This window comes from Gouania willdenowi, chromosome 6 (genome assembly GCF_900634775.1).
Source record: "Gouania willdenowi chromosome 6, fGouWil2.1, whole genome shotgun sequence".
NCBI classification, from domain to species: domain Eukaryota; kingdom Metazoa; phylum Chordata; class Actinopteri; order Blenniiformes; family Gobiesocidae; genus Gouania; species Gouania willdenowi.
The window spans coordinates 13666215-13688430 of NC_041049.1; the positions used below are offsets into that span (position 1 = coordinate 13666215).

The window sequence follows — 22216 nt, forward strand, 5'->3', positions numbered from 1 at the left end:
AGTTCTTTCAACTTTTTCCACTATGTAATATAAACAAACATATATTAAATATTTAGTCAATAAAGGATCAGATCAGGATATGGTAAATTATAAAACTAAAAGATGTAATTGCAAGTTACAAAATGTTCATTTACAATGTTCAGACGAGTACATACTGTAACTATTATTCTTGTAGCTTGTTTCTCATTCTTTTTAAACACGTGCGTTTTCTATTTATTTTCTATTCCTTTTTTTTTGTTTTGTTTTTTGTTTAAACACATGGGATTATAGAGTTTTGTGGTGTTTTTCAGGGATTAAGAAATTTTCTCTTTTTTTCACGTTTCTTTTTGGTAAAATCAGTAATACTTTTACAAGGTTTTAGTGTCTTATTGTTTGCACTATGATATGAATTTTAGTCCACAGTGTTTTTGTATTTTATAGTAAATAAATAGGGTTAGAGGTCAGGGATTAATATCATAATTTAGATTTTTTTAATGGTTTTGGCTTGGTGGGGAAAGGATTTTTGTATTTTTTGTTGTTCTTTACTGTTTTTTAACCTGTTTTGCTGTACAGTGACCTTGAAAGGCTCCTTTAAATAAAATGTATTATTGTTATTATTATTATTATTATTATTTTTAATAGTGGATGGTAGTATTTTTAGATAAAACATCTTTTCTGCAGGAACTCCACAAAAACAAGACTTTTTGAATGCTGAATGCCTGCCAACTTATACTTTGCAATGTTTTCATGGTTTTAAGATTATTGACTTCACAGCAAACGCATGTATCTGCAAAATGAGAATCGACGGCCAACCAAGATTTACTGCTGTTATAACTGTTATACCTTTATTGCTTTTTGGGCAGGGAAACACTGTGCTTGTTTGTGATGTGTTTTAACTTAATAAAAAAACAAATTGGAAGCTAAATTGTCCACAGCGATAACATAGTTAACATAGTTAACATTGTTAACGCATTATGTGTGTTTATCAGGAATTATATTCTGCACTATCATATCATATCATCAGTGGGTGTTTTTTTATACAAACAGGCCATTTGAGAGGTTTAGTCTTTGTCAGTGGCTTAAGTTTGTTTAAAGAGGAACTGAAGACAAGAACTACAGAAGGAGGCGCCATAGTTCATCAAATCAGTTAATTTTCTGTGAATGATTAATTAGGTCATAAAGTGCTTTATACGTGAATTTAAGTCAAAAACAAAAACTTAAGATCTTCTTTTTCTCTCTATTGCCAACTTTTATTATAATTTACATAAATGTCACCCTGTGGAGATGAGTTCAGTTTGGCAAATCTGCATTTGAATGGAAATTCCCTGTTCTGTTGTGGGCAGTGTGTCCCATATGTACCTGAAAGTGGTATCCCTCACAGCGCTCACAGTGCCAGCAGCATGGCACTCCTTTCACTACTTTCTTCCTTTCACCTGCGCGGCACGGGATGCTGCAAATGGAGGCGGGCAGCGATGGGTCACCTGTCCTCCACTGCATGGCCTCCACCTGTGAGAGAAAAGGGAAAATATGGAGGTTCCATTGGCAAAAAGGAATCAATCTTTCATGCCTGTATTAGCAGAGGTGATACATCCAACTTAAGTAGAAGTTAAATTGTGCAAGTAAGTCATACATAAAATACTCAAGTACAAGTAAAAAGCAGCTCAGTTAAATAGTAATCAAAGTGAAAGTTACATGTTACTTTCACCCCCATCAGAAGTGACAAAAGTGCTAGTCTTCAGTACTCAAGTAAAAGTATAGATACTTGAATAAATGACTGGTAAAGGTAAAAGTATTGAAGTTGCTCGCTTACTACTAAATGTACTTAAGTAAAAAAAACTGAAAGTAGAAGAAATGTTCCTTCACTAATAAGATTTTTAAACCAGCAATTTCTATATATATATTATAATTTTTTTTTTAAAGAACTTGTAGAAAACTGGTACACAGAAACAAGTTAAATATGTTAGGTTTGGACTGCTGGAGAATGTATACCACTAAGAAAAAAATATAATGCCAATGCTCAATAAAACCATGAGTTTATCATTTTTAAAAACTTGAAAATGTTGTCCATAAAACTAACAGACCTGCTTAACAGAAAAAGAGCTCAATCTACCAACATTTTGAGTCTTTTTACGTGGTGACGTCATCTTAAGGTCGGAAAAGTAACAAGCTCATTTTTAAAACGTAAGGAGTAGAAAATACAGGTATTCATTAGAAAAAGTACTGTAAGGAGTAAACATAAAAAATGGCCAAATAAAATAAATACTCAAGTAAAATACAGATAGCAGAAAAAACGACTCAAGTACACTAACAAAGTATTTGTACTTTAGCTGTCACCTCTGCCCCATGTTTATTTTTGATAATAAATCTTGCAACTGTTCTTCTGTATACAGGAAACATCTCATGCATAAACTTAAAAAGGAAGAAACCAAATCTTGCACAATTGGAACTTAATTTATTTTCCACAAAGGCATCTGTATAAAATAAAAGGTTTGTCAAAATGTACAATTCTTAAAAAAAATTAATAAATAACACCAATGAAATCAATTAAACATTTTTTTTTGTCTAAATAATTTTATTTTTCAATAGCGCTTTGAGACGACTGTTTTAATTTGCGCTATATAAATAAAGTTTAATTTAATTTAATTGAAAAAAATGAATAAATCAGGCTCTAACTATAGATACATTTATGAACGAAAATGAATGAGAAAATGCTGTTTTGGCGCGGTGCATTACATTTAATGTGGTTGGTCGGCTATGATGTGATGCATTTGATTGTTGTCTGGTTATTTCATTTTTTGTAGTTTCAAAATGTTCGTTGATATTTAAAAAAAAATAATAATTTACTCAGTAATGGTGTTGTGTAGAAATGTAACAAATAACTACTTTTAAAACGTACGTAAGTACAAATAAAATGAATGATTTAGAAATATAGTCAACAAATACCCATGAAAGCAACTTCATAACAGCGATGTGAGTAATTGTAATCCATTACTTTCACCCAGGGGTGGACAGGCCATCTGGCATACTGGGCATTGTCCTGGTGGGCTGGTCCGCTACGGCCATGTGGAGGCAGATATGGTAACAGGTGGCCAAAAATCGTCCAAAGTGGCAAACAACGGTGAAAAAGGGCAAAAATGTAGAACAAAAAGAGGCAACATGTAGGGGAAAAAGGAAATGTGTGATATTTATTCAGCAAAAGTTAGCTTATTTGGATGGAGAAAAGACAAAAATCTATCTATAAAGCAAGAAATCTCTGTCTGTCAGTCTGTCTGTCTGTGTGTGTGTGTTCCCCAAATATCTCTGCGGATCAGAGTCAGACTGCAATGAGACTTTCAACATGGCTGCTGCGTTGTTCAAGGGTGTGCAACGTCGGATTTGTTTGGGCTGCAATGATACCGTTAACAAACTATTTCATAAATGCCTTACAAATTTTGTGTGCATCTAAACTGACTGTTGTGGATTAATGACACTAAACGAGTCCGGACCGAGTCTCTTCCGGTCTGAGGAGATCGAGATCCGTGAGGACAACAGACTGGAATCGAAATAGATCGGATTCAACTCCCTACATTGTTCTTACTAAAAGCCAAAATATATGAAAACACAATAGTTATCACTTGAAACATTTCACAACAATCCTAAATGTCCCTGACGTCCCACCTTCAAAAACAACCTCATTTGGCCATCCATGAAAAAGCTACTTAACCTCCCACTTCTCTATAGCAATACATACGTCATACGGGCACTGCACTAGTTGGATAAAAGTGTCAAAAAGAACTTGTAAAAATTGACAAAAAATAAGGAAAAATAGGATAGTTATTGGCAAAAAGTATAGCTAAAGTCTGAAAAAAGTGCCAGAACTTTTTGAAAAAAGGCAAAAATTGGACAAAAGAAAGTTGCAAAATGGCCAAAGGAAAAACTGTAAGTGATAGAATGTGTTAAAAAGTTTGCCCTTTTAAGGTTTTCTGGGGAATAATAATTAAAACTAAGACGTGTTGAGCATCACTGACTTAATAACGGCTTCTACATGGTGTCACTGATAATGTAGTTGGCTGGTCAAGACAGGGCTCATTTTTATCCCAGTCCACCCCTACTTTCACCTCTGTTGTCTAGTATACAGACGGGCTAAAGCTAACGTAGCATAGCGTTAAACATTTTAACTATCCGTTTTCTTTGAAGCCTGTGAAAGTACATCTTCAAGGCATCTTGAAGTGCAATTAGCACAAGCAGATCCTTCTGATCGTTTCAGAGCTACCAGGCACAAAACCAACACCAGCTAGTCTGGGAGCTAGCTATCAGACCGTAATCAGATATGGCACAAATGGGCCATCTGTATATCCCTGTGTGTGTGTGTGTGTGTGTGTGTGTGTGTGTGTGTGTGTGTGTGTGTGTGTGTGTGTGTGTGTGTGTGTGTGTGTGTGTGTGTGTGTGTGTGTGTGTGTGTGTGTGTGCGCGTGTGTTCCTCCATGTGTGCATATTGTTTGTGTTATGTCACCCAGATTATAGAGAATCCCAGAGCTTTACCAGTATATCTGAGTTTGCGTGGCTTTGTTGTCACATCTGTCAATGTGTTGAGAGCTTGTGTTAAAGTCACTTGGAGAAAACCATTAAAAAAAAAAAAAAAAAAAGAAAAAGAAACATATCAACTTCCAGCAGTGGATGGTTCACCCACTGCTGGGGTGTAAAATAATAGAGAGAAATATTACAACATGAGCACAAAGGAAGAGCTAACAAAATAAAGTCACAAAAACCTGGAGCTGATTGAATCTCACACACCACCACACACACACACACACACACACACCAGTTTATAGCCTGGCGTTGCACTGATAGTGGCTTGCATTTTTTTTTGGCATGTTTTGGTCATTAATATTTTACAACTTCACCCCTCGCCTACAGTCGAGCCCAATTTATTTTAAAACAAAAAAGGCCTAAAATATGCATAACACAAAGCAACACAGGCCCATTCGTAAAAACCCTTTTTTTCATCAATTACTAAAGTGACACAATTACAGCGACAACCACACTTCTGCTGAACCCCGACAGGGTTTAAACGCTGCATGTAAAATGAAACATTTATCATATATCATAAACGCAGGCACTTGACACTTTTGCTTTTGTTTCCCAGCGCTGCCCTTTCACAGCAACAAACATTCAAACACTCCCACTTTTCCAAGCTTTTTTTTTTCCCTCTGTGCCTCCAAACCTTGACAGGTTTGCTAAAAAGATTTATTATAACCGTCAATTTGTCAGCTCTTTAAGTGCTTCAATCATACACCTGTATGTCTCCCGTTGGTATGATATGTCAGCTATACGGTGTTAGCGCAGCTCCTTTCGTTTTCCCTCAATCAAGCAGGTCATCTATCAGCCACAAAGCATTTTGTGTCCATTACTCTCCGTGCTTGTCATCTGACCTTTGTAATGAAGTCCTTGGTGGACTTTTAACGTCAGGCAGTCCCTGAGGAGTTACTGTGCAAGCAAGTGTCAGAGTCTAGCATTAAAAAACGATGCGAAATGATAAGATTTAACCTTGTGCATAAAAATCACACTTTTCCAGATAAATGCAGTTATAATAGAGATGTAATGATGCTGTGTAGGATAAGGTGGGAACAGTAGAGCAGTGGATACCAATCTATTGTGTCACATGTACCGTCTCCATAATTACATATGCTCTTTCATATACAGTGTCTCAAAAAATGGTTTTCTAAGTCTTAATCTACATTTTCCAAACAATGAGTGTAACTTAAAGTGGAAATAATTATTATTTTAAAATACCATGCAACTTTTATGTGATTACTTCAGAAATAAATCAATCCGGTCTCCTTTGTAAAATGTAGTTTATAGAGTTTTGCAAAATACTGAGATTATTTTTATAGTGAGTTTTCTAGTTTGGGGATATACTGTAAAAAAAAAAAATAAATAAATAAATAAATACAATATTAATATATATCTATAGATTATTTTGTTTTAAAACTATATTTCAATACTTCTCAGAACAGCACTCAGTTTGATGGATCGCAGAATGCGTTCTAACCCAGACCCATAAACAAGCCACACTACAGAATTCACTCACACGTGCTGTCCCTTAGAGGAGAAAAAGCCTAGAGTGGAAAATAACGTGCAGCTGTGTGTTGGTAAATGTATCTGTGTGGCATTTGGATGATCAAAAATTAACCCAAAATTGTCTTTTTTTTCAGACTTTTCTTGAAATCATTGAGATTTATATCAAATATTGAGATATGAGTTTAGATCCATTTTGCCCAGCCCTACAAATTATTGTCTTTTATTGTCAGAAGTGTGATAAAATGTAATTTATTGAGCAATGTTACTGTTAGCTTTTGATGAATTTGTCCAGAAAAGCATGAAAATAAACTAGGAACATTTCCCCAATTATTTTTATATTATCGGTAATTGTTAAAGGAGCATAGGGCAGGATCTCTATAGTGACACCACAGTGGTTAATGTAACTGCAGCCATCAGCCAAGCTGCTGCGGGGGCGTGCATCAACTGTTGATTAGATACTGTAACTAGAGGATGGATATCCGACTGAACCCTGACGGGAACCGACAGCACCAGACGGGATGGGTTCGGACAGATGTTTAGAACTTGTGTTTAGGTTTGGTCACATAGAGTTGTTTGCACGCAGCGTTCTTCCTTTCCTGCTGCAGCTAATGTAGCCCTGAAGAATGCAACTTTAACTGTAACAGTGAGAGCAGTGATCCACGGTACAGGCAGGATGGAGCAGAGGACAATTATGAAGGAATACACCGTTGAAATATTCCTTTTTCTGAACAGTAACATGGATTATCCTTATCTTTGATACATGGATTATGTAAATAGATCTGATGGGTCTCTTGTGTGCACTGCGCCCCTGTTTGTTTCACTTTCGCTTGTTACCCGTGCGTTGATCTGATGTTGACATTAACAGTTGTTAACAAAATCAGTGCTCATCACTAAAACAAGCGTAAATATATTATTTTTTTAAATAAAAAAAACGAAACGGTTTTCACTGTTTAGCCAGACTCGGACTAGAAAATGCATCCTGATCCGCACTCCAACTGTGACTCGCCGTTCATGCCACTGTTTACTGCAAGACCTGTGCACATGCCTCTGCGTACATCTGTGGAACCAAATAGTAGTTTAGTCCACTGTGCTTGTCTTCTTTCAGTCTCCAAGTCATCTTCTTCTCATTCTCCTCTATTTCCAGTAGTAAGCTGTCTCTCCAAGCCGTCAAGAACGCGCACCAGCCTCATTTGACGTCACCATCAGCGTCATTTGACTTCACGCCCACAGAACTGCACGGGAAATTCACGCCCAGAACAGTAGTACAAAATGTATCACACAATCTGTTCAAGGCAATAAATAGAAAGGGGTGTGGGCTCATTCTCTTTGATTTAGAGCGCTTCATCAACCATTGGCATTAAAAAAAGCTTAAAATGAATGTTTTTTTGTTCTCAATTCCTGCCCTATTCTCCTTTAAATATTTCTAAGTACCCCCTGCAATGTGCTCATGTACCCCTGTTTGGGAACAACTGCAGTAGAGGAATGAATAAAGGGAACTTGTCCTGTTTGGGCCATTTTGGATAAGATTGTGTATCCTGTAGCAGATATTATATTTTGAGTGGGACATAAAATAATTCAGTCTTTCGTTTGAAATGACAATCAAAGCTGATCTTTTGTTCCCGAAGAAAAGCAACACCTCAAACAAATGGCAGCAGCTCACAGATACGCTGAACTTCCTTTCTTCTTGCCTTTTTTAAAAACATTTTCTCCAACCATTATGCTTCCAAAGAAAAAATCAAAACACGACGGGCAATTAGAATTTCAATTATGTTCTATTATGACACAGCAAGCAATGAGGAAAAAAAATTAGCGTATGATTCATGTCATAAAAAACAGTCGGATCTAAAACGGTTCCACTGTGTCTCTTTGTGAATGTGTGCTTAAAAAACTTACTTTAAGGTGTAATTTGTTGGTCCATGAGCCAATGACTCTGTACTCAGCGATGGATTTGTTGGTGATCTGGTACTGAAAGATGTCGTATCTTCCTGGAGCGTCTCCATTTTCATTAAAAACGACTGGAGTGCCGGCGCTTCCTAAGAAAAAAAAAAAAATTACAATAAAAGAATTTCAATGAAAGCCATAAACAAATCCATATATTGATCATCAAAGCATCCAATCAAATCCAGTTTGATTCATGAAGCACTTTGATCACATCATATTAATAATAATAATAGTATATGATACATGTCAATTTAATGAAAAGACTTTAAATACAGTAAGCATGAAATGCACAAAATTAAAATAAACAAATTGTTTTTTTTTTCATACACAAGGGTGAGGGTTTTCATGAGTAATTGAAAAGAAATTGCATTTGGGACAAACAAATGCAATGACAGTTTCCACCTAATTTTATGCACCATTAACAGCAGGCCAGCTCACTTCAGTAGGTTTATCACAATGTTTCAGATTAGGCGACGGTTAAACAGTTAAAAACACAAGAATCATAAGCAAATGTTAGCCTGTGGTGGGATTATTCTGTGCTTGTTAAAATGATTCACACCCCATCATATGAATACACTTTAGATGTCTGCTCTAAAGGTGAAAAATAAAACTTTGTTACTAAGATACTAATCAACTTTTAGCCTCAAACACACCATCCATTTATATGTCGGCAGTGCCATTTTGGAAATTTTGAGCCAATCAGTGTTAACTTGCGTTGTTGTCACATTTTAATGCATACTTAGGTGTTATCTTGTTTCTTGGATGTTATGAAGGTATTCCTAAGAAAACCAGGAAAGATATAGTGAACAGATTTTGATGTTGCACTTACCAAGAAATGAGAAATCGGGCTGAAAAAATGTGATCAGCTTATACGTTTCAGCTGGACAAGGATAACAGCGTAACACAATTAAGTCTACGGTACCATGGAAACCATGCGATGTCTTTAACCTCCTAAAACCATTTGGACATCATGTAAATAAAGTACTTCCTTGAGTAATCGCTACGTCACAGTTTGTCAAAAATGTCGACCTCCACAAGCATGTGTTTAAAGTACTTTTATGGGTAACACTTTACTTGAAGTTTTATACATAAAGGCTGACAATATGCTGTCATTATTATGACATGACACGTGTCATTAGCATGAATAAGGTATCATGAAGGCTGTCATTTAGTGTCGTTCATTACCCTAACCCCTAACCCTAACCCTACCTAACCCCACTAGATCCCTCTACCTAACTCAAAAATGCTAACATAGCTCCAAAGGTGTCATCATTTAGCCAAAGGTTAAAAGTTTAGTGACAGCCTTCATGACACCTTGTTCATGCTAATCACAGATAATGTCAGCGTAATGTCAGCCTTATGTATAAAACATCCAATAAAGTGTTTCCTTTTCATTCAACTTCTGTATCGCCTCTCATTCCTACGAGTAAAAGCTACATAAAATATTCCTTCAGTTGAGACGTCTTTGTAACTCAGGTCTCTCTTCAATAGAATTGCACTTAACATATGAGCATGGAAAGGAAACTCAAACTATTGTTTATTTATGTTTAGGTATTTGCAAAGAGCGAACTACGCCCTCTTCTAAGGTAGAAGCAAATATTTGCAGTCCGCAACTTAACTTTTTTGGGGAGGATTAAAAAAACTCCAAAATGAAGCTAACCGTATTAAATGGTTTAATACACAAGCTGAATATTAGATTAAAAAAAAGTCCCATTGTGGTACCTAATGATGTAACGTCAAATTCTCCAAGCCCTGTTAAGCATATTTTGGTTAATCCCATTACTGTTTGCTAGCATAGAGTCCACGATTTTCTTTTTTCATTTCATGGCCGGGAGGCAGAACTGTGTAGTGCCGACCATCACCCATGGTGGGCTCACTAAAGTGGTACTGAATGTTAAAAAACGAGCTTCGGATGTTTTGGGTAAAGTGATGCACTTTAACACAAGACGGCTGTGTTTGTTTTCTTTCTCTATCGTTAAAATAAGGTGTTTTTTTTTTTTAAACAAAAAGCAAATACCAGTAATAAATTGAAGTTTCTTGACCGGGTAAGCAGTGCAGGCTCGTAAGCATTTACGACAGGAAGGTCGGAAGCTAACAATCAATAAAGGTATATTCTATTCTAAATTGGAGTTTCTGGGCCGTGTGAATAGTGCTGTCTCGTATCCATTTATATTAGAAAGGGAGTTAATAAAATACACAATAAGGTTTAAAATGTAAGATATCTCAGCCAGTTTGTAATAGTAGGAAATAATAAATGACATAAAGCTGCAGAATCATGATATTAGGTTTGTTAAGGTGCAATTATGGCTCCAGGCTCTGAGGCTAATGGAGAAGCTGACTGTAAGAAGAAGGAGTGACACACACAGAGGGAGCGGAGCATCAAAGTAAAGAGTCAAAGTGACCATAAAAAGCTGTAAATGGACTAATGTGCAGACATGGAGCAGTGAGGAGGTGACTTCATGTGTCGATGGAAAGCTATCAGTTGAAACTCATCACAATACATGTGAATCTCTGTTAATATGAACCAGAGTAGCAGCCCATCTACATGTACGTTCTTAATGGCCGAGTTGTTTAAAGAGCCCACTCATCAGCCAATAGAAAGCGGTTTGTGTCATGGAGCGGCTTATGTGTGATGTTTTACAGACATTTTGTCAATTCCCCCAAAAGCAGCCAATACAGCCGTGCGCTCTATACCTCAGGAAATACGGTAGTACTTTGGCATAAATAAATGTGAATAGTTAATAGAAGATGTTTAAATGAGATATGGCCTAATTTGCCAAAAAGCATAAACGCTCAAATCCAAGATGGACTATTTCTGGAGGCACCATGTTTACGAGCTGCGAATGCAGAAGTAATGTTCCTACTTTTATTTTAAGCTGTGTCATACATTCATATGTCAGTGATGTGATTTAATATGCGCATACATTATTTCACGTGCTCTCTACGTTTGGGTTTTCCCGCCGTCAATGCGGCTCAACAAAAAGCTTTTGATCGTCTCTTTTTACTGTCTGACTTTTATGTTGAACCACAATCTAATCAAAATGCTTAATGTGGCCAGGTATAAAGGAAATCCAATTACAGTATTCACATGAAGAAAAAAAAGCATTGTATTATGGAAATTTCAGCAGCATACAATAAGACACCGATATGGTGGAATGATTAGGAAGTTTGAAAACAGTTCCCTGATGAATGCAGGAGAAGAAAATGGAGACTGGCTGAGACGACAGCAAACAGAAGGGGTAAAGGCAGCAAAGTATTGTGGCAGTAAAAATGAAACTCACTGAAAGCTAAATGAAAAGGTTGGAGATAAACAGAATGAATAGATAATGCATGAAAACAAAAACAAAAGCCCTTCGCCAAGCACCAAATATCCTCTTTGGTAGATATTCACACTTTAAACAGTAACTGAACTTTTCTGCTGAATACCAAATGTATTTGGGTATGAAGTCGTGTTGTTGATTGATCCTGTCAAATGAGTGACTGCCCTTTATGGGTTGAAACCTGGCAATTACAAATGATTTTTGCTATTGGCTGAGGACAAGATCATGTAAAGTTTTGGGACCACTGGCCCCGCCCCTTTTATAAAGACTAGCACCTGTGGGCTCTTTTCTCAATCTGTGGTGAGTAGGTTGGATTGAGAAAATAGTGAATAGAGAGGTATATTGAGTAATGAGTAGCTAGTTAGCATAGCATAGATTGTTTATTGAATATTTTATAGCATGAACTGGGTGTGTCTTAACTGCTTCAGGAGCCCCGCCCATAGTCAAGGCATTTTTTTTTCACATTTTTTACAAACAACGGATGCGCTGCCGTGTCATGAGATATATCTTGTTGGGAGAGTATGGAGGCTTTATTAAATAATTGTTTATGTTTCTTTAATGGTGTTTTACGATCTTGATTTTGTTAGATTAACACTTGTCAGCAGAAACATATGGAATTGTCATTGGTGTTGACATTGGTGGTCTCGATTTGCACGTTACTGGCATGACTGGTATGCAAATTAGACCCGAGGTAGATGACCTCTGTCCTAGGTGAGCTAATATAGTTGTGTATAAAAGATAATGGACAAAACTTTCCGATTGCTGTTTAAAAATCTAGCAATTTAGAAATGTCTACCTTCCCGTCTATGAATATGAAGTAATCTGAGAGATATGTCTTTATTTTATCTAATGTTGATTTGGTGCCACAGTCTTTGCATTCTATGTTTTAATGTGTGTCAAAATGGCATTTCATTCTGTACCTACCTACTTATCCCTCCTCAGGTGTTCTTTTAGCATCTCACCAACACAGGTTTCACAGAAGAGTCCTCAAAAAAGATAGTGTTCCCTTGCCCATTATAAGCATTGTTCAATGGCTTCTTCACTAAATCCACGCCTTCGCTTTTGAGTAACAACAACAGAATATCAAGTCTTAAGAAAGCTTTCAATGAGGTATGAAACAGGAGCTGACAGTTGAAGACTTTTTACTTCCCAAATCTAATAAGAAAAAAAATGAAATGAGATTTTGTTCTATGCATCCCATGTGAATTTGAATTGAGTTGAAATGAAGTTGAAATGGGAAGGAACACTGTTATATGCACAAAGAACAAGATAAGATGCTGACTTATATTCAATCTAACTTTAAAAAGATATAATAGATGATAGTTACATTGTTCGGGAACAAAGGAAATAGTAATATCACAAAGATGAAATATACCAGTGACAGCAGAAAAGCATCAACCTTTGCCAACCTAATAGGAACAGATTGGCAGAAAAAGAATAAAAAGAGGTAAAACAGGGTGGGAGACAAATTATTAATGTTGGATATTAATAGTAAACAGGACTAAAGTACAGTGTGAAATGCTTTGTATGCAACAGTGAGATGCAGAACCTTTAAAGACTTGAATGAAAAAGTGGAAATACAAGTGATTATATATATTATATAGCGACGCACTAGCTGGAAAGAGTCCCAAATGTCTTGCTTTGGCAGAATGATAAAGAATAAGAGGAGAAAGTAAGGCAAAACACACAAGCGCTGACTGTGCAAGTTCATCAAATAGTACAGTATATTACTTAAAACTTCCCTGACTAGAACACATAGAAGTACACTGTAAAAAGTGTTGCTTAGATTTATCTTTAAAAAATTGAGGCAACATTTTCCAGTCATTTTTTCTAGGGTTTGTGAACAATTTACAAAAAAAAGCTGCAGATTCTAGTTACTCGATTTTAATACTGTTAGCGAAATAGTTTTTAAACGGTTTTCAAGTTCCGCCTACATAAAAATTACTTCATAAAAATTCACAAAGGAAATAGCTAATACAATTAAGGTAAATAGACAATAATATGTAGGACTTTTTACAGTGTAGTGTAGATGAAGAAGTATAGGGAAAAAGGTGTAAATACCGAAAACGGAAAGACGTAAGACCGGGACATTTCTTAGCATTATAGTTTAAAATTATTACTACCACATTAGACGTGAAACAACAAAGGAATGTGAAGTGTTATAAGGAAATTCTGAGCATCCGTCTTCCTGCAACAAAGTCTTGGGGGATGAGATTTCACAGGAGTTACAAGGCTACTGCCCAAAACAACTTTAAATAGAGACACAAAGCGCAATCATACTTTGTCGACATTTTAGAATATCGGTTTTATTTTGCAAAAATCTATAATGGAAACCCAGCTACAGTAACTCAAACTAGGGCTGTCAAGATGGAACTAGCTGGAGGTTTTCTCAGATGCAAGAACTTCTCCCTGCTTCAGTTCTGAAACACTGAAAATCAAAGACTTCAACCAAAGTCTCCAGAAGAAGTTTTCAAAATGACATTTATGCGAGTGCGAGCGGACAAGTTTCCACCAACAGTCTCCCATTTACTCATCTGTGTTTGCTGTGCATCGATGGCACACAAAAAGAAAATACAGAACCAGCGAAGAAAAGTAATAATAGAGTCTCAACTGCTCTCTGAGGAACACGTCATTTTCACATCAGTCTCTTCTGGGTGAGGTTATTGAAAATTGAGTTTTTATTTCTCATCTCTATAGTTCTTTCTCACTTTTTTTTTTGAATTCTCTGTAACATAAATATCTTTTTGTTTGTCTTTTAGTGCCAGGCTTCCCAATATAGTAAAACTGTGCTCAGGACCAGCCCACACATCTCTTAAAACAGCTGTTCATCCCCTTGCTCTGCGCTTCTTTTTACCTTTGCATTCCTTCTGCTCAAGCTCAAAAGCTCTAACTGTAGCTTCCTCTGACTACCATCTGTTTCACTAAATACGTAGTTTAACCTTCCTTCTCTTGAGTGCATTTCAACACTAAAGCAACATTTGAGTCAATATTGCAAAAGAAATTAATCGACAATATCCATATTTTCCTCTGAAGACCATCAACTAACAAAGGCTGAACCTACTTGTAATTATGCTAGGTGTGTCAAACAAATGGCACATGGACCAAAACTGGCAAGACAAAGACAAACTAGAGCTTGTCGGTTAAGGAATATTCCGGGTTTAAGAGCAGAATCTAAATTAGGACTTATAAAGTCAGCAAACTAACCTTAAACACGGCAGCACAACAGGCTTTAAGGATTCACTGATAGAATCCTAGGAAACAATATTCCCAGCGCAAACACTCAGGACTCAGACAATCACTTTGTAAATAACTCAAATCACTCAAATAAACACAAGGAACTGGAGTGAGAGATTTAACCCAGATTAACTATCCTGTTGCAATGGGGTCAGAGGGTATATTTATATGTAATAGTGCTTTTTGTTAATCAAGTCAAGTCAGAATAACTGTGTAACAGAATTGATTTAATAAATTGATGTTCTATGCCTTAAATGAGAGTAAAACCAGACGGGGTCATTGCGACCCCAGAGGACAGCAGATGTGAGTTAAATGAACAACGGTAAAATTAAACAACAGACTAGTTCTAACATAACTAAATGAGTTAACATAACTAAATGAGTTATGTTAAAGCTGATATCTGGAGTTTCTGAGAAACGTCTGGATGTCCCGCCCTAAACAGTTCGACTTCCTCCCACCTGCCTCTGCCAATCTACCAGAAGCCACACCTCTACTTTACTGCACTTTACTGAACATAACAAGGTTGCATTGGGTCACATTGATATAGGTCTATGGGTCAGGTAAGAGCCAAAATCATATTTATCTGTTTGCTGTTGTGACGCGCGGCCTTGTTTCCGTGCACAGTTCCACATTCACTTTGATTGACAGTCTCAATAACAGGAAGTTGAAGCCTATTGGCTGGGCACACTCGGCGATCGTTTCCATTTGTATAGAGATCAATAGGACGAAGGAGGGACTTATATACATTAATGTACAGTATATGACTGACCACCAGCAGTAGACCATAGTAAAAGACTAGTTAGGAATTTTTTTGCATTTCAAAAGAATCAAACAGAAACAGATTTCTCAGAAACTCCGGATATCAGCTTTAATATATTTCATTCTTATATTAAAGTTATATTTATGGAATTATGTGAACATATGTTTTTACTTTTATAAAATGTTGTAAAAATCTGAATAATGTCTTTTTAAATTTTAAATATATATTTTCTTTACTTTGTACTGTTGCAACAAAACAAAGCGAACATTTTTGATGTTGTCCTTTATTATGAGTATTACACTTTGATATTATCAAGCTGAATCGCGTCCCTTAAATAAATATAGTTTGACACTCTTGGATTACAACTTCATTAAAAAAAAATTTAAAAAAAAACAACCTAAAGAGTATTTATATTTGTAATGATAACAAAAAGTACAAGAAAGTTGTGGTATCATTAGCTAAGGTGCAATGACTCAGCACAAACACTACCAGTTTTAGAAAGAGAGATTGTCATTAAACTGACAAAAACAAAGAATGTTTTAAATCCAGGAGAATGGATAACAGTTATTTTCTCTTAACTGAATTTTGCTGTTTGGAGAAAATTAGGTTTATATTACAGTAAAATCTCCCATTCTTGAGACATATTTAACTGAGGTTCACACACAAACACTCATATAGAGCAAACCCATAATCTACCAAAGCAGTAATTACAAAAAAAGTGGTTTAAGTAGCTAACACTAATTTTGTGATCTGCATTCAGTGCAAACTTAGAGAAAATAGGAAAGCAAGCAGGGTATGAAAAAGCAATAATAACACAGAGAGGGGGACATATTAAGATCATTATGAGAGACAACAGAGACTGAAAGTAGGATTGAGACACAAATTAGAGAGAGTGAATGCAAGGGAGAAAAGAAATAAAAAAAATTAAAAAAAATGGAAAGTTCCAATAACAATTTTGGCAAAATAAACAAGCACAAACATTCAAAAAATGGAAGGCTTTGTGTGGATATCACTGCTCTCTGTCATATGCAGCAGTCCAAGTGACAATAGTTCAAACTAATGACATTTTCTTTGCCAATTTTGACTTTATTGCCAAAAATATTAGGACAGAATTCAGGTTTTCCATTCTCTCTTATGGCCACAGATGTAGAACACAAAGCACCTATAAATAGGATGTGCTTTTTGAAGTATGGATTGCTGGTAACTTTTCAGTAAATTCCCACCTGGTACAGTAATTGTGCCACAAATGCAAAAAGCCCATGGGCAACATATCCTCATCACTTAACATTTCACAGTCAAAATTAAAGCAAGTACAACAATTTACAAATATAAAGAAAAGATACAATTCCTAACACAACCAAGCTTACACAGACAAACATGCTAATTCTAATAACTTAGAAACCCAACTAGGTAGCAGGATAACACACACATACACTGTAAAATAGCCTTAATATAGTTTGGTATATGTGTAATGTATCGATTGTGAAGGTGAGCAATCTGAGCCTTTTTGGTTTTGGCCTGGTTTGATGCTTCTGAAATGTAAATATCAGATGCAATGATAATGTATGGAAGTGGTTCTGAAAGAAATAATCATATTTTTGTACATTAGACTCAAAAAATGCCATTAAAATACATCAAGTCACTAAGTTTGACTGTAGCCTTAATTGGCGATACTTTTATATACGTTTTATACACATTATGTTTCCTAATTACTTAAACTCAATTTAATTCCACTCTGGTGTTGTTTACCAGTCAGTAGATACATCAGTATGCTAATTATCATTATTGCATGTTTTTTATGCAAAAATGCTAATTCCTCTATCTAGAAAACAGACATCTAAACTAAAAAAAATACCGCAGTGCTTCGGCAAAAAGTAATGCAACTTTAAAAGTTTAACGATACAGAGCTGATGCGCCTCACATCAGCTGTCAGTGAGTCACTGAGTGTTATATAGTATGTCTTTAGGCAAGGCAAGGCAAATTTATTTGTATAGCGCATTTCATACTCAAGTCAACTCAATGTGCTTTACATGATAAAACATTCAATTGTTTAAAATCAATAAGAACATTTAAAATCATCAGTAAAATCAATTAAAATCATCAGTAAAATCATCATGACATCAACAACATGACCAAAAATCTCTCTCTCAATCATACGCAGTAGAGAAAAAAAGTGCCTTTAACTTTGATTTAAAAATGTTCACATTAGATGCTGACTTCAGCTCTGCTGGCAGTTTGTTCCACTTCTTTGCAGCATAACAACTAAAAGCAGCATCACCATGTTTACTGTGAGCTCTGGGCTCCACTATCTGACCTGTGTCCATAGATATGAGAGACCTGCTGGGTTCATACCTGACTAACATGTCACTGATGTATTCTGGACCAAACCCATTCACAGATTTATACACCAGCAGCAGAACTTTAAAGTCTATTCTGAGGCTGACTGGGAGCCAGTGTAAAGACTTTAAAACTGGAGTAATGTGTTCTGACCTCTTTGTTCTGGTTAAGACCCGAGCTGCAGCGTTCTGAACGAGCTGTAGCTGTTTGATGCTCTTTTGGGGGATTCCTGTCAGAAGACCATTACAATAGTCCAGTCTGCTGGAGATAAAAGCATGGACCAGTTTCTCTTGATCTTTCTGAGCCATTAAACCTTTCACTCTGGAGATGTTCTTTAGGTGGTAGAAGGCTGTTTTTGTGATAGATTTGATCTGACTGCTGAATGTAAGATCTGAGTCAATCAGAACACCAAGGTTTTTAACTTGGTCTTTAGCTTTTAAAGATCCAGACTCAGATAATTGCTGACAGCTGTCCTCTTTTCCTTGTTACCAAAGACAATCACCTCCATCTTGTCATGGTTTAGTTGAAGGAAGTTTTCACTCATCCAGCAGTATACTTTTTCTAAACAGTCACACAACACCTCAATGGGACCATAGTCATCTGGGTTCAGTGATAGATATAGTTGTGTGTCATCTGCGTAGCGCTGATAATCAACCTTGCAGTTCTGTAAAATTTGTCCTAAAGGAAGCATATAAAGGCTAAACAGAAGAGGTCCAAGAACAGATCCCTGAGGAACCCCACAGGACATTGGTAATCTGTCAGATTCAAAGTTTCCAATGCTTACAAAATAGCTTCGCTCCTCCAAGTAGGACTTAAACCATTGCATTACTTTTCCATTTAGTCCAACCCATGTTTGCAATCTGTGCAACAAAATTGTATAATCTACAGTGTCAAATGTAGCACTTAGATCTAACAGAATGAGAACAGATACTTTTCCTGAATCAGTGTTCAACTTTATGTCATTGATCACTTTGATACGAGCAGTTTCAGTGCTGTGATGAGAACAAAAACCTGACTGAAATTTATCAAATATTTTGTTGAATGTTAAGAATTGACTCAGTTGGTTGAAGACCACCTTCTCAATGATCTTGGCCATGAATGGAAGGTTGCTGATTGGTCTGTAGTTAGCCAGTATAGAGGCATCCAGTGTTCTCTTTTTTAACAGAGGTTTCACAGCAGCTACTTTCAGGGATTTTGGTACGGTGGCTGACTGGAATGAGCAGTTAATTATCTGACACAAATCAGTGATAATTGACTTTACAACAGTTTTAAAGAAGTTTGAGGGTATTGTGTCAAGGCAACACGTTGATGGATTCAGCTGCTGAACAGTCTCCTCTATTGTTTTTGGGTTCACTGTAATAAACTCTAACATTGTAGTTGACTCCTCCCTCAGTGGTTGAAGCTGTTCAAGCTTTTTGTGATTTTGCTGGTTTGTTCTGATGTTTGACCTTATTGATTGTATTTTTTCATTGAAATATACAGCAAATTCATTGCATTTTCCAGCTGACAGTAATTCAGGGGCTATCTGATCTGGGGGGTTGTGAGCTTTTCAATTACAGAAAACAACGTGCGAGAGTTGTTGACATTTTTAGCAATAATTTCAGAAAAGTATTGCTGCCTTGCTTTGAACAAGCCATCATTGAATTTTCGCAGACTTATTTTGTACAGTTCTAGATGAATTTGGAGTTTTGTTGATCTCCTTTTACGCTCAGCTCTTCTACAGTCAGATTTCAAATTCTGCATTATCTCAGTCCTCCTTCAAGGTGTTTTCTGTGTGTTTGGTTTTCTCTTAGTTTTGATTGGAGCCACCACATCTATGACATTACAGACTTTTCTATTATACTCATCCAGAAGATCATCAACTGTCTCAGCACTCACTGTTGGTGTCATTGCTATGGCTTCCATAAACTGTGCACTTGTGTTCTCATTTATGTACCTTTTCTTTAAGCACAGATAACTCGGGGGAACAGATGTTACAGTCTCTAGGTCAAAAAAGACACAGAAATGATCAGATAGAGCGAAGTCTCTTACATCAACAGCAGAGATATCAACACCTTTAGAGATAACCAGATCCAAAGTGTGACCTTGAGTGTGTGTCGGACCAGTCACATATTGTGTAAGACCAAAAGTATCCATTAAAGCATACAGTTCTTTGGCAGTATTGTCCATGTTATTGTCTACATGAATATTTAAGTCACCTGTTATTATTAAAAAGTTGTATTCAGTGCATACAACTGACAGCAGTTCAGCAAACTCATCCATGAATTCTCCAGAATATTTTGGGGGTCTATAAACGACTAAAAACAGAACTCTTGAATCACTCTTCAGTAAGAATGACAAATATTCAAAGGAGATAAAATCCCCAAATATTATTTCTTTGCACTGAAATATTGATTTAAAAATGGCAGCAACTCCACCACCTTTCCTGCAAGTACGACACTTATTTAAATAAATAAAGTCTTGTGGTGCACTTTCATTGAGAATAGTATTACTGATACCATCATTCAACCACGTTTCATTAAGAAATAAAAAGTCCAAGTGATGTGTCAAAATAATATCATTAATTATTAGTGACTTGTTAACAAGAGATCGAACATTAAGAAGAGCTAACTTTAAAAACTTTACTGGAGACACTGGTGGACTTTTTGGATGACATGTTATAGGAGTCAAATTTTTATCTCTATAAAGCTTTTTGCTTTTCTTTAATTTCACAATTTTACCTGTGTTACCTGTCACCACAGGAATTAAAGAAGCTGCATTAACTCCATAGGGCCGTGACTTTTTGTGGTTGTTCCTAAAAATAGAGCTATTGCAGTCTGGACCCAGCACACATCAGACCTGTGTCGCTCTAAGATGAACACAGCTGGCCTGAAGAGAAGAGTGATCCTGGGCCTGGTATCGTCGAGGAGGGATGGGTGGTGCAGATTGGTTTTTTAGAGGAGATAAGATGGGACCATGGTGGGGTAAAGGGTGGAGTGTCAGTCTTGCGCCAGCCAGAACCAGCTCGTTCATCTGGGCAGTTAAATCCAAGAAGGCAGGGGTAGGAGAGAAGCTGGATGAGGTGGAAGTAGGTGAATTTTGGGGTGAAGCAGGTAGGTCCTGAGATGTGGGGGTTGGGTTGACCTCTTCATTTTGGCGATTTTTATTTCTTACTGGAAGCTCATCGACTCCATGTTCTTTCCTTGTTGTTTTGTTCTCCGATGGTACATGTTGTCCTCTGTCTTTATCAGAACTGATAGCAGTGTGACTGGTGAAGTAAAACAAGTTGGATGTGAAGAGTTTTACTCCAGCCTTGTTTAGACACAGTCCATCTGCTCTAAAAAGATGACGACGTTCCCAAAAAATAGGAACATTTTCTATAAAATTTAGTGAAAGGGCAGCACAAGCCGAAGACAGAAATTTATTCAAAGAGTAAATCCTTGAGAATTTCAGATCTCCTTTGCGGACTGGCGGTATCGGGCCACTGATGAACACTTTAGGCTGTAAACAGCTCACAGTTTTTAGCAGATGGGTGAAATCCTGCTTTAACACCTCAGACTCCTCCTTGGCTAAACCATTTAACCCAAAATGAATCACAACATTTTTCAAATGTGGGCAATCTGCAACGATATGCAAGATTTTGTCAGCCAGGTCTGATACTGTGTCATTAGGTAAGCAGATCACTTTCACGTTGCTGCTAAACATCTTCTGAGCATCTTTAACAGAAACGTCTCCCACTATCAGTGTGTGAGGTTGTTGCTTTGGCCGACCATGTCGCTTTTGTTTTCCTGAAGCACTTTCAGTCTTCGCAGTTCCAGAAGGTTGTGTGTTGACCTCATTAGAGCCAGATCCTAGGTCATTCAGCAGTGGGGCGAATCGATTACCCAGTTCTACATGAAACTGGGTTTGTGACTTGGTGATACTCCTGCCTTTAGCAGATGTCCACTTTTGTGCCTGGGCAGACAAGGGAGTTGATGTTGAGGCTGCAGTCTGCGAAGCCAGTGCAGGCCAGTCCGTCTCATTATTGATATCAGGGCGCTTTGCTTGGCCCGTTAGCCTTTGAAGTGGATATGACTTTTTCTTAGGCTTAGCTCCCAGAGTATTGCAGGGAGGACTCGCACCTGTTGGCTTATCAACGGGAACAGGATCCTCCCTAGGCCTGATAGCTTTGTTAGCACGGGCTGGTAGCGAGTTAGCTTTATCCACTCAGCTGTTTTGAAACAGCGGCACAGTCGTATCATTATCATATCCACAGTGTCCATTAACCTCAATGTTTACTTGTATTCCTCGCACTGTAGTCTCCAGTTCAGTAATCTTTTGGAGAAGACTGCTGTATTCTGTTGTGGAAAGAGCCATTCTTCTGCTAGTTAGCTTGCTACTTGTAGCTAGCTAGCTTGCTACTTAGCTTTCCAGTTGAGCCAGTAAATAAAAAGGCAGTAGATGATTACCTCAGAGCCAGAGTCAGATGGTAAATGATAGAGTTTGATGTTGAGGTATCGTATCATTTCTCAGAAGAAAAAGTTCATGTTTAGTAAATAAATTCCTCTGTGCGCTCCGCTCTGCTCTTTTGCTGCTGTCAGCTCAGCTGCAGGAAGGACATCTATGA

The 22216-nt window shown here is 36.9% G+C and overlaps 1 protein-coding gene across 3 annotated transcripts in view; it reads right to left on the reverse strand.

Moving 5' to 3' along the window:
- grm8a (glutamate receptor, metabotropic 8a) overlaps positions 1-22216 on the reverse strand; it is a 369998-nt gene that overhangs the window by 53803 nt on the left and 293979 nt on the right. For all 3 annotated transcript variants that reach the window (XM_028449580.1, XM_028449582.1, XM_028449581.1), the window contains exons 8-9: positions 7933-8072; positions 1339-1485 (exon numbers count right to left, since the gene is read on the reverse strand). In XM_028449580.1, coding sequence (XP_028305381.1) covers positions 1339-1485; positions 7933-8072 — 287 coding nt within the window. The remainder of the gene's footprint in view (positions 1-1338; positions 1486-7932; positions 8073-22216) is intronic.